Here is a 13189-nt window from a genome sequence, read left to right as displayed (position 1 = left end):
TGGATAAAGGTTGTATGCAAGGAAAGTTTTCTCCTCGGCTTACAGCAGAGCAGAGTGACTGACAGACCCGTGTTTCGGACAAACACTCTATATAAGTGATTGCCGTCGGAAGATAGAACTATTTAAGACTTATATTAACACAAATATTCAGCTTACTTCTGCTTTAAGTCTTGTGTTACAGCTCTGGCTGGTACCCACTCTTATGTAATCACTGAACACTTTCAGAAATCTATTAACTGGTGATTCATTTTTATCAGCAAATTATGTTTTGGTAATTTTTTTCCCAGGCTTACTGTAATAAATAGAGATAAGATATCATAGTTATTACAATGGTAATAATAATAAACGTACATGAAAAGCTTAAAAAAAAGGAGGAAAAAAAAGGTTCAGGGCATTTTTAGGCTGAAGAAACTTCAAATTTTGTTTGGTAGATGAACAAATTAATCCACAGTTTCTCTACAAGACAGTGGGTGACCCCCCGATCTCATCTAGTCGGACAGAGACAACACAGTTGTGTGGAACAGTAGAGCTGCAGATGTTTGGGCTGCTGCCGCTCTCCCACAGTAGTGTACTTAAAACACACAAAGAGAGAAATGAAGAGGAAAACAGAAAGCAGACATTACATCCAACTTCTATTAATGTCTGATTCTATCCATGTCTCCCGGTGTCTCAGCTGACCTTGAAACCAATGCTTTGTCTCATTTGTGTCTCATGCTCCTTATTAGGCACAGCAGACTGAGACTTACCCCGTGGCTCAAGCTGTTTTTCGAAACATCCTTGCATGGCAGCTGTGAAGACTGCCAGTGCCCAGATTGTTTTACTTAATGACCTCACCACCTTCATGGCTTTCCAATGCAGAGGCAGTAGAAGGGAGAACTTTTTACGAGATAAATTGCTTCACTTCACTGGGGCCCTGATAAACCTCGAAAATGTAGAACCAAGCCAGAAAACTCGACACAGAATACTTGACTTGGACTTCAGCCACTTTTTTTTTTTGTTACAGTAATTCAGTCTGCAACTGACACTAAAGTGAGCCAGGAACGTTTGAATTAGTCTGTCAAGAGGAAATGATCTGTAGACTCTTTATGTCTGTCACTTTCAGCCTATAAAGGAAACTCCACAAGTTACGTTAACACAAAAATGGATCATCAGATTTACAGTTTAGGTACCAATGCGATTATTCACAATCAGAATGAGCTTTAACGATTGTGTTATATAACAGCTCAGTGACAAATATCTAACTGGGCTTTTTGCCCTGTTGGCCAATGAGGAGACTATCTGCAGCTGGAAGATTAAAGTGTTTGTGGTACCGAACCACACGCTGCATCTTGGCGGTGTGTGTGTGATAGGGAATATACCGCGTCTTGCTTCAGTTCACTGGCTCGACAACTGAACACCCACCAAGGGATTTTTCTTCTTCTTCGGAAAAGCAAGAGAAATGTCCTCTGGATTTGATTACACCCTGACAAAATGTCCAGAAGTTGTAGGAGTGGTTTCAAATCCCATCAGATGCCGAGGAGTTGTGATATACTGTAGAGTGTAGAGGTTTGTAGGAACCGTGAGGCCACCCAGTTCAGCCATATGCCTCTTTGAGTCAGGATTTGCAAGAATTTAACACCTCTTAAGTGCATGCAGTGGCACCGATGGCAAGTTTTAAATTTAGGGTGCATGTGGCGTGGGTGAAAATTGCGTTTAATTGCACATAAATTGCCATATACAGCATGTATAAGCTGAGAGACTGCTGCGGTAAGAGGATGGCGTAGAAAGCCAGGAGCTCATCAGGGCAACCACGCACAATTGCATGTAATTATCCCCACTCTATATCAGCCCGGGTGTCGATGGATTAGAGTACACTTTGGATTGCAAGCACACGTGGACATACAGCTAAATACAGCTGTTTACCAACCTGGAAAGACAGCGCAGACTCTTGGGAACCCTCCCCACTGCACAGGTGGCACACTCTGGAGCCTGCTTTTTCATTTTGGTTTATTTTAGTGCCAAATAAAACACACAAGCCGCCACTGTCCTTGCATTAGTAAAAGACTAAAGGCTGTTGCAGCATCCTGACGACAGCAGAGCATCGTCTATTTTCGGAGCTGTTTTGGAGACAGTGGGTTTACAGGCGCTGTTTAAATTTAATCAAGCTGAAAGTAGAAGCAGATGATTCATCAGGGAGACTCTAAAGGAGGTACCTAATATTGAACTTAAAGCTAAAGATTCCGTCAAGGAAAAAGAAATCTCCGTGGAAAAAAAAGAGGGGGACACATGGGAAAGTAAAGCTGGAATTGTTCTTCCATAGAGCTGCTGATTTGTTACGGCTGCCATCAATAATTTTAATATAATCTAAAAACCAATGTGTTCTCCTTTTCATTTATGCCGGTACACGGCTCCAGGGCATATCAAAGCCAAAATCACAGACCTGTCAGCGGTTGGGGGACACACCTTGGACTTCAGTTCTTTCTACTCTCTATTTATTTTTGACGTGGCCCTCTTTTGGTGGTACAGCCGGATGGTTTTGCAATCGCTGGTGAGTCACATATCCTAGACGCTCGGTCCCCTAGACCTTTCTTGAGAACCCACAATTGCACCATGATTGTAAAAGAATGGGTTTTATTTTTATCCCATAACGCTTTGATCACTCTGCAGAAAGTAAAATTACTAGCGCAGATCAATGGAAAGGCCGCTCCTTCCCTTCAACTCAGCTCATCATCCTGAGAAGCCATGGCTACATCATCGCTGGCCCCCCCCGTTCTGTCTATGTTGACCACAGGGCGTCCGTCGACTCAGAGTGTGGTGGTTGCTGGGATGGGTTGGTATGAAGGGGTTTTATCAACAGAACACTTAAAGAGAGAAGAACTTTAACAAGGCCAGGAAGGGGGGAAGGAGGTTAGATGGATTAATGCACTTTGATCACGGCCGGGCTTTCATCTGGCGTTTCATCCTGATCTTACCGTAAAGACTTACGCAACAAATGACTGTGTATTGTAAACTTAATTCAGAGTTAAAGATGTTTGCAACTTTCCAACCTGTGCGCGTTTCAGTCCCCACAAATTTACATTTCAACTGAACAGACCAGGGTTTCTTGGGCAGTGTTCCTTCAAAATTACACATAATGAGCTCTTTACCCAGCCTTTCATTTGAATGTCATCATTAGGCAGCCACGTTCAAACCACAAGGCTCCAAAAACACACCAGAAGTAGGTTGAGGAGGAGAGGATTCATCCTTGCATTAATCTTCTGCTTCCACTGCCACCTCACTGTCTCAAACGATGCCTATTCTCTACTGATCTGATTTGCCAGGTGCAGTTTGGAGGCATCGCCATCGTCTGGAAACATAGTAACGTTTATTGGTTGGATTCCATTCACTGACAATGAGTTTTTCCAGTTCACAAAGGCCGACATCTTTACAATACCCAGAACTGATAGAGAGGAAACTAGTATTATATGTGCTGCCTTTCTTCTACTTGTGTCTACGGTGTTTTCTGAGCCTGCGTTTGTACAGATGTCACTTCAGCCACTTGTTTATCTCAGTGGGTTTAAAGCACTGATACCAGAAATTCCAGTTACTGTGTGCTGCTGGGAGCCAGCTGCAGCCCCCTCACACTGACTAAAACTTGCAACGAGCCCTCAATTTGTGTTGAGCTCCATAAAAGAGTTAGAATGTAGTTTCCATTAAAACTAGAGTTTTACACTCAAAGGGCAGAAAATAGTTTCAATTAATCCATTTTAGTCTTTGGAGAAATATCCAAAGTGTTTGCAGTGTGTAAACCCAGCAGTACAATGAAACAATCAATTGAAGAACCTCAGCCCACATTCACTGTTTGCACTAAACTGTGTTTGTGCTGAATGTGTCACAGAGCACAACACACAGATGATTGTTTACCAACTGGCTACGTTCAATCACAAAGGCTATGCAAGTTATTTGTGTTGTTGTTTCGACTCCAAGACTTCAAATTCACTTGGATAACTAATGGTGTCATTTTTTTTGAAGACATGACCCATAATTATCACATAGTTAACGGGCACCATATTTGAATATGCGTCTAATTATAAGCGAAGTCTATAAAAGTATAAAAGAATTCCACATACTGCAGCTTGAGGGAACAGATGTGTTTTTTCCCTCTTCGGCATGATTTTGCAAGCAAATTATTACTTCGATGATATCAGTGACATCGCTTGTGTGTGTGTGTGTGTGTGGGCTGGTTGTCCAATTCATTCCAAAGGAGGAGTCTCGCTCTGTAACATTTCATCTTACCGTAAGACTCGCATCTGGAGCGTGTACATTTTCTTCCAGTGTAGTGTAAACCCCAGGAGAGGGTGATTTCTGAGGAACTCTGCAGTTCATTTTCTATGGAATTTGTGGGAAACAGCGGTCAGTTAAACATTAATCTCTCCAAACCGCAGCTGTTCCTGTGCAGGCTTTTAGTTGGAGATGGCTTTCAGTGCTATTTCTTAGAATGTAAGGGTCGCAAGGAGTTCATAGGTGAAAGTTGAGGTTTTTTGGTTTCAAACAAGAATAAAAAAATTACAGTAGCAATTAGTGTGAGGCTAAAACCTACCTACAGCTATAAAAGTGGTGGTATTGAAGGAAGACTAAGGGTGAATTCCAATTCCCCCCTTAGCCCTAGCCCTTGGCCCTTCGTTTTGTGCGTTCACGTGAAGTGGTGGTGTCCAGATTCTGGTTCAGACGAGGGTTAGTTGGAAGTGGTATAGGGCTATCTGGTCCTTCAAACAGAGATTTTTCAGAGGCACACTTCAAACCGAGGGGTATGACAAGTTTCCCAGAATGCATCTCGCAGCAACCGGCAGCTGTTTTATTTCTCGCTGTAGCGCTGTTATTACGTCACTTTGTTAAGTTTTAATATTTTTTCATGCGAGAAAGTAACTGTTTAGATCCCCAATGTGAGGTCGGTTTATCGAAATGACGGCTGTTTAGACGTTTGCTCCCATGTTTTTCGGAGAAGTGAAGCTCCACCTGTGGAGCAGATCAACGGCTCGTCACAAAGACACCACCTGTCCGGAGAGCTTGTCAGCCGGCCAATCTCCGTCGTCATCCCGGGAGAAAAGACGCTAATTAACTTACCCGCAGGTTTTTAGAGGTTTACCGCCGGCTGGTAACATTCCTTTTAGGAGATGAATGCTTGTCTCATTGATGAAATGTAACAATTGTGGCAGTCACATTAGTTTGTTTGAATTAAAAGTGAAGGTTCATGTGTGTATTGGACAGAGGAGCATCACCTGGGGGCTCTGTAGCCTACGTACAGAAATCACCACATTTACATTAAGTTAACATGGTATACAGGATTTGTGGCAAAAGCTTGTCACGTCTGCTTATGTGAAAGCCAGCAGAGACTACTGATGACGTATGTGATTGTTGAAGGGGTGTCCCAATTCGTAGGGGTTGACTTTCAACCCCTACCCCTTGTAGCTCCGTTTCAAGGGGCAAGGGTTAAGGGTTAGGGTGAGGGGTAGGGATGAAAATAGGAATTGGGCATAAAAGCATCTTAAAAGCTAATCTAATACCTGCATGTGTGTGTATGTACTGTAGTTCGTGTGGATATAGTGTGAGTTCTCCTATAGGGTAAATGTGTTAATGGTGCTGTTTGTGTGTTGAAGTCAAAACATTGTGAACAGATTTGTATGAACTTTACTGAGGTGTTAGGTCATTGAAAAACCACACGGTGGCACTGGAAGAAAGATCAGGCGATCAGCGGAGTTGGTACACTTCATCCACTTGGGGCCATGAGCATCTGATCAACATGAAACAACAGCAACCAGTGTAACACAAAGAACTGAAATGGAGTTTTTCCTAGAGTCGTGCTGCGAGAAAATGTAATGATCATGAGAAAAAGGAACTGAAAAATCAATCCTATCCTTTTTCCTCTCTGGCCCCAACATCTACACGCCTCCACTGTTCACATTGCTTTCCAACCACAGCTTAATTAGCTGTAGAAGTCAGAGCAATGTTGCATCACACGTTCCAAAAAATCATGCCAGGCAATGTGTGAAAAACATCAATACCACACTAACTATTGCGTTTGTCAAGATTTGCAAAGACTCAGAAGGTATTTATGGAAAAAGTTTAAATATAAAATACATTTGGCTTTAAGCAGAAGTAAGCGATCCGGTCATTTTGGCTAACTTCTTGTCAGCCGATGGAGTTAGCAGTCCCCGCCCTCGTCATGGATCTATTGGTCCTTGTCCCTACGTCACCACATTCACGCGCATCCCTTGGCTGCACACACAGAGAGGACCGCCCCTTTATGCCGTTCTCTCTCCTCATTGGATCAAGGTTGTAGGATACAAGGAAAGTTTTCTCCTCGGCTTACAGCAGAGCAGAGTGACTGACAGACCCGTGTTTCAGACCAAACACTCTATGTAAGTGATTGCTGTCGGAAGATATAACTATTTAAGACTTATATTAACACAAACATTCCGCTTACTTCTGCTTTAAAGGTTTTGTTCAACATATTGTCAATGATATCTCCATCATATATATTCTATCAATCAAATATCATAATGAAAAGATTCTATTGATCCAAGTGTTAACAAGGAGCTGTTGCACCAGAAACAGTGAAGATTTAAACATGACCTTATATTGCAGCCTTCCTCTTTATCCAGTCCCACAGAAGCTCTTTTCATTGATGTGTGATTAAAAAAAATCTTTAAAAGGAGTGTTTTTTTAAGTTACACCCAAGGTTAACAGCTTCAGGTTAATGGCTTATTTGAAAAGGCAGAAAATTAAATGTTCTCGTTTCGCTTTTCATGTTATCGTTCAAGGACATCTACGTTTGACGTAATCAGCCCAGCCAATTACTCTGCGGGGCAGATTTTTTGCAGTCAAAAAAAAAACTGAAATTCAAATTTAACCTGAGCATTTAAAGTAGACCACTAAAAAAAGATGAAGGTGGTAATTACAGTAGCGTGTGAACTCTACTAATTAACAAGCAAGGCTCAGTGGTTTTACATTATTACCCTTCTCAAGGTCTGACAATTCCAACACTCAAAGACTCTTTTTTGAAGATTAGTGGGTGTGAAAGCAAAATGGATCTGATGATATAAGGAACAAAAATGAAAAGAATTGTACACTTGACACAATTGTTTTATTTATGTGTTTCCATTGACTGTTTGCAAAAATTTAAGCAGACCTCACTGAGTTATTTTGCATTCATTGCATGACTTAATGGTTTATTAGTTCACAGTATTAGTGCAAAAGTAGAAGAATAAGTATTTTAACTGTATATTTATATATATATTTATACCTTCACTAGAAATAGCTGAATTCCCTTTGATTGTGTTTATAAGCCAAAAATTAAAGTCAGAATACGGTACAAAGACACTTCAGAGGATGAAGTAGCAGAATCTTACACTATTGATGCATTCTACCAAAAATGACATTCCAAAAATATCCGACTAATAAATGGCAAGGAAAGTATTTAAATTTACATAAATTGAGTATTTTCTCAACTACTAAAGCCATGAAAACAGAACAGACTGCAAAAAACACATCCATCTTAAGTACTTAATCATGTTGTTTGTCTTAAAAATTGAGTTTAAAAAAATGCTGCTCTTAGACAAATCCACTTATGGTAATTGTAGAAGCAAGTGTCGTTACATTGAAGGCAGAAAAATAACACTGTCAACACAAGAAATTCTCATAACTTGCTCTCCAAGCTGTCAATTTATAATACTTTATACAAAAATAAAAGCCTTTGTTCTTTTTAAAACTTGATACTTGACGTAATAAAATGACTTAAGATGGGTGTTTCAGACATTTTTCCAGTGCCTCCCAATGTGGACATTTTTTATCATGATGCTATAAAAGTTGACAAATGTTACTGGCCTTAATGTTCATTTAGCACATAAATAATACCTTTGCTACAGTGTGACACTGTTAACCACCCCTCATTAAATCAATTTTACAATATTGCATGTTGCACAGCTGAATCAAAGACCATTTGATGGAAGGGTTTATCTGCTTTTTCATACGCAGAGCTATCACATGTGTAATGTAACAGTGGGAAAGTTAAAGATTCAAGCTGATTGCAGTGAATATACTCTAAATTTGACATAGATGTAATATTTTTTAGATAATCTAATGTATAAAACCTCCTCTTATTCATGTTTTATCCCTATATTGATAGTACCAGGCGCAAATGAGTAATTCTTGTTGCCAGCAGCATCCAACACTATATTACAGTAGCATGCACTTCAACCTGAGTTTGTCCAAAAATAAACCATTTCATCACACACTGATATTGGAATAAAAACCTATGGCATAAGCAGGTATTGAGTTTGTTCAGTCAGGCTGTGTTGGGTTATTCTTACACAACAAGCTAGCTCCCTCTTGTGGACAAGACTGGTACAGCCTAACAAGCTGTGACCTGTCTGCCCCCCCCCCCCCAAAAAAAAATCCTCTACATTGTTGACAATGCATAATTATTATGGCATTGTAAATATTACTTTGTATCCTGTGATCGTTTATGTCTGTTAACACAGAGAAGTACACTCATAGCACACAGAAACATACACAAAGCTGTGCGCACACATGTTGCTCTATCTTGACAAAGTGCTCAACAAATAAAATAAATCAATTAAATAAGGGCAGTAACTTTCTGAACTACATTCTACTATATTACATGAGTCCATCAGAAATCACACAATATAGCTACAAACATATTGTTGTCTATAAATAAACATCTTGACTACCAATACGACCAAACTACACAAGGTTGACCGCCTTTGCATACAAACTATTATGACACGATCCGTCTTTCACAAACTGAGTAATAGCACTTGCCTGTAATAGTGATTCCCTTCCGATTACTTGAATTGTATCGTTCTATTCAAGTTCTTATTCAGTAGTAACATACAACACTCACAGCCCAGTGACGTGTTTTAACAACCAACCTGAGCAGCTAAGACTAAAACAAACCTTCTATTTCATTGTTCATGCAAAAAATGATAACACTTGAGTAACTCCTGGTGCTTCCCTTTATAAACTGTCCATTTGAAGGTTGTTCTCTGTTAGTCTGTGATCGGGCTTATGGGCCCGATCATCATGGCTTTGTGGCCTTGTTCTTCCAGGAATGTTGAATGCTCTCATGGAAATCCCATTTGGCTCCTAGTTATTAGTGCTCTCAAAGAACATGAAATCCTGCACAGAAACCAAGAAGAAAGTGTTCATTACACATTAACACATTAAGTTGACATTAACCTAATGCCTAACTGCAGTTTAAATATCTCAACCAAGGTGTAGGATTTACTGAGAAGCCGCTGTTACATTAGCTGCAGCAGGTCTTTTTTTTTTAGCATCTGTGACTCTACTGTGACAGAAAGTAGCTCTGTCAAGCTGTTTTGCATTTGTGGAGATTGGGGTGGCTTCAGGTCATGTTTCCCACAAAATATAGGCTAAGTGGTGCATTAAGTGGTGGGTACATGAAATTTCCGACTCCTGGTGAAGAGAAACAGATTCCCTGTAAAAGCTGGGTCAAATGAGGTCACTGCATCTGTAATAGCCGCAGTTCTGGCTGCAGTTAATTTGTGACAATCCTGGATAAAAAGAGTAAGTGCACGCAAATATAACTTTACAAGCAGCAATGCAACTGTTTTAACAAGTTGGTGATGTTATGTTATTGCACTTACGATGAGAAAACACGCGCCGATCATCACGGCCTTCATTCTCACATCCAGATCCATGGGGAACTGGATGCCGAAGTTGTCCGAGTCTGTGAACGCTTCCCGCAGAAGTCCGGTCCATTGCTTGCTGATTTTGCCGATCTTGCTGACTTCATCCATCGTCAAGATCTGAGGAAAGAATGACAGAGAAGATGAATCGCCGACATGTGTTGCGAGAGGATTGTTTGGTTATATTGGAGGGAGATCACGGTACGAGTCGTAATCCCATCCAATTGCATCTTCCTACCCACTGCCACTGTAACTGGAGTTCAGCTTCCCCTGTAATGACTTCAAAGCAGCTAAGGACGCACCGGGATGGTAATACCATGCTTCAGTTACCTCCTCCGGGTCTGGTTAAAGGTCTGTATCACTGACCCAGATCCCTTCACAGCTCAGTCTAATAAAACCAGCTGAGCCATGGAACAATGTACCACTGTGCCACACAAGTGCATGCCCTGTGCGATGGCTTCATCCGAGCCACAGCTACAGCCACAGCTCTGATTGGAAACATATTTCCTGCTCCAGTCCAGAGCACGAGGAGGATCCCTTACAAGAAAAATGCCCAGAAGGAGCGAATGTTACCGTGTCGTGTTATGTTTTCACCAAACTTAATGGGATCTCTGTGTTTAGATAAACCCACCTCAAAGTCGACATCTGGAAGGCAGCTCCACCCACAGAAGGGCCCGTGGATCTTCAGCACAGGCTCGCAGTGTTCGTTCGCGACGATGAATTTCGGGGAGAACGGGTGCCACTGCTGTATAACGTACCCCACTGTGTTACCAGGGGGAGCCTGCACCTCCAACTGAGTGAGGGGATTGTCAGAGAACATAGTGTGATTTGTACTTGCATCCTCAATAGGAACTGTTTCAATAATACATGTAAAACTACAAGGTGTGAGGTGTAAACAATATCCTGAGCCACAGCCACCCTGAGCTCTGTAATTTCATCCACACAAGGCGAGCGTGTTGTAACGGTGACTCTGCTCACCTCTTGCAAACAGCATGGGAAGAAGCAAGACATGCACTTCAGCGGCCTGGTGACGGTGATGATCTCCTGCCCGAAGTTGTCGAGGACGTGGATGGTGAAGGAGCGCAGGGGGCCGCAGCACTGTCGACTCAGGCAGTCGTTCTCTTCGACGGCGTAGAACACGTTCTGGCCCAAGGAGTTGCGCACTTCGTACTTGTTGTTGCTTTCAAAACCCACAAGGGCTGCGTGGAGACGAAGAACACGTGTGAAGATGACACACCCACCCGCACGGAACCAAACAAGCTGCAGAAGTGTTCTCTATAAGCACGTTGACTTACTGTACCTTCAACAAGCTCGACTTTCTGTTTGATGAGTAGCTGGTCCACCTAGAAAACCAGATAACCACATACATTTGATTTTAAATCGGATTTCCTCTCCTTTAAAGGCAGCAGTTCAGCAGTAGGGGGGAGCAATGTTGAGAAAGTTGGCATAAACATAAATATATATCGCATCCAGATAGTATCAGAACATTCTTATGGAAATCGAAGCATGTGTCAGGTTTCCAGTGAGGTAGCTTTATTTCTAAACACTGAAAACGTTCATAGAAAAACTATCATGAAACTGTGGGGATACTTTCTACCCTCCTGCTGCACACACGAGCTGGATTGTTTGTGAATGGGAAACATACAGTCAAATGTGCAGTGTGACAGGGAGCTAGCATGCACAATAGCAGGACATCAATATTAATATTTTGTGTGGCAATGTTGTATCGATTCATGGACACCAAGGTCAGATCTTTTATGATATAAATTACAAATATGAATTGAAGTTTTTGATATTAGAAAAGCGTACTTTTTTATGACTGTTGGTCAGTCTTGTTTGCTTGACAGTCGTAGTTTGCAAGAATAAAAGTGACAGTATGTTGGGTTTGAGCAGGCGCCCCTTATACAGAGGCTACTGTATAGTCCTTTGCTGCATGTCAATCCCCCTCTCTGTCTTCCCATTTCCTGTCTCTCTCTCTCTGACTGTCCTATCAAATAAAGGCATAAAAGCCCCCCAAAAAACACAATAGCAAAAGTGACAATAGCAATACTCGGAATAACACGAAATGTTTAAAACCTGAATAAAAGTGTCCTGTGACTTGAGTATCGTTATAATTTAGTATTGTAGGGCTTCTGGTAGTTCATACCACTGATAGATAAGATAAGATAAATACATAATTCATTCAGGAAATGACTTGTCCTTGAGCTTAGTGGTAATACACTTAGTAGCCTAGTAATAAATAATAAACAATTATATGTGAATGTGAAGAATCTATCCCCTGAGTAACAGATGAATAGGTGATGAATAGTGGTGGTTATTGGACTATTCAATATTTAGGCTACCTCAAGTAATAAATAAATACAAATAAAACATGTTTAAGAAATGTTAAGTGTTAAAATGTTGAAAGAAAACTACACATAATGTCGATACTTACCTGAGTCAGGTATTCCAATCCTGGCGGACAGCCTGGTATTCCCGGGCTGGGCACTGCATACATGTTCATGTTGGCCGAGTGCATGGAGACCTGTTGATGAGTTGATGGAAAGCTTAAAACGGAGATATGGCGCCATCTTGTGGTTGTCAAGGCGACAGTCATAAACAAATGGAGACATCACGGTTACAGACACACAGCGGTTTATACAGTTTTTCTCTGCCTCTGTGCGTAATATTGTCTAATAAACCGAACAGTGTGTAACGCTATAGCACTCTCCTACTGCACCGTGTGTGTGCTAAATCCGTGTGTGAGCTGCAGCACGTCGACAGCCCGGGGGGGAGGTGCTGCATGGTGGGCGACACAGTTATTCTTGGTTTATCTGGAAGTGACGAGCTCCTGACGGGAAGACACCACCATGAGAAATCCTCTTACTCTCTCTACGTGAGTGTGTGTGTGTGTGTGTAAGTGTGTGTGTGCGTTGTTAACAACACGCCTTAAGCCCCCACTATCTCGGCCGCCCCTGTGTAAAGATGTAGGTCATTTCATCTCTGTGACTCATTATCTTAAACGAGTGATGTTCGCTGCCCGTGAACGTTTCATCAGCGGGTTAAAGGGAGCGAACACCGATGGGTGATCATGATCAGTCTACTTTTTCATCCAGAGGAGACGGCGAGTTTCTAAAAGAGACTTGCTAACAACCAACACTGACGTACACTCATATATAAGCTACGTTTAATATTAGCAGCGGGACATGTAACTCTTAGGATCGAAATTAGAAATACTCACCGCTATTTCACCTGCTACTTCAAATAATAACAGGCCACTCCGGAACCAAAGCCAGTGGAATAAAGCTCTGATCTGATTGGTCGATGTCATCGTACTTCCCATATTCATCCACCAATGGCAAAACAGGAGTGTAGATCTGAGCACAACAGAGCCAACTAAACCAGGCTGTAGGCTACCTGAATAGAATAGAATAGCATATAATAGAAAACTCAATAATAGAAAGGATCTGTTTAAATAAGTGTCAATTATACAGGTTTCCTTACAGAGGGAGTGGGTATAGGTT

General features: G+C 41.5%; 1 protein-coding gene across 2 annotated transcripts; it reads right to left on the bottom strand.

Moving 5' to 3' along the window:
* Positions 1-7267: 7267 nt before the first annotated feature.
* On the bottom strand, positions 7268-12968 carry LOC311003301 (phospholipid scramblase 1). 2 transcript variants are annotated; one of them, XM_083995021.1, is made up of 7 exons: positions 12907-12968; positions 12121-12210; positions 10987-11029; positions 10665-10885; positions 10318-10479; positions 9645-9806; positions 7268-9156 (listed from the first exon to the last, which is right to left on the bottom strand). In XM_083995021.1, the coding sequence occupies exons 2-7, from the start codon at positions 12202-12204 to the stop codon at positions 9124-9126; spliced, it is 705 nt and encodes a 234-aa protein (XP_083851147.1). In that variant the 5' UTR covers positions 12205-12210; positions 12907-12968; the 3' UTR covers positions 7268-9123. The 2 variants fall into 2 exon arrangements, with proteins under 2 accessions (XP_083851147.1, XP_083851146.1); XM_083995020.1 differs by lacking the exon at positions 7268-9156 and adding an exon at positions 9315-9551.
* Between the last annotated feature and the right edge of the window lie 221 nt (positions 12969-13189).

This window comes from Trachurus trachurus, assembly GCF_905171665.1.
Source record: "Trachurus trachurus genome assembly, chromosome: 20".
Taxonomy (NCBI): Eukaryota; Metazoa; Chordata; class Actinopteri; order Carangiformes; family Carangidae; genus Trachurus; species Trachurus trachurus.
This window is presented reverse-complemented; position numbering and strand designations above follow the sequence as displayed.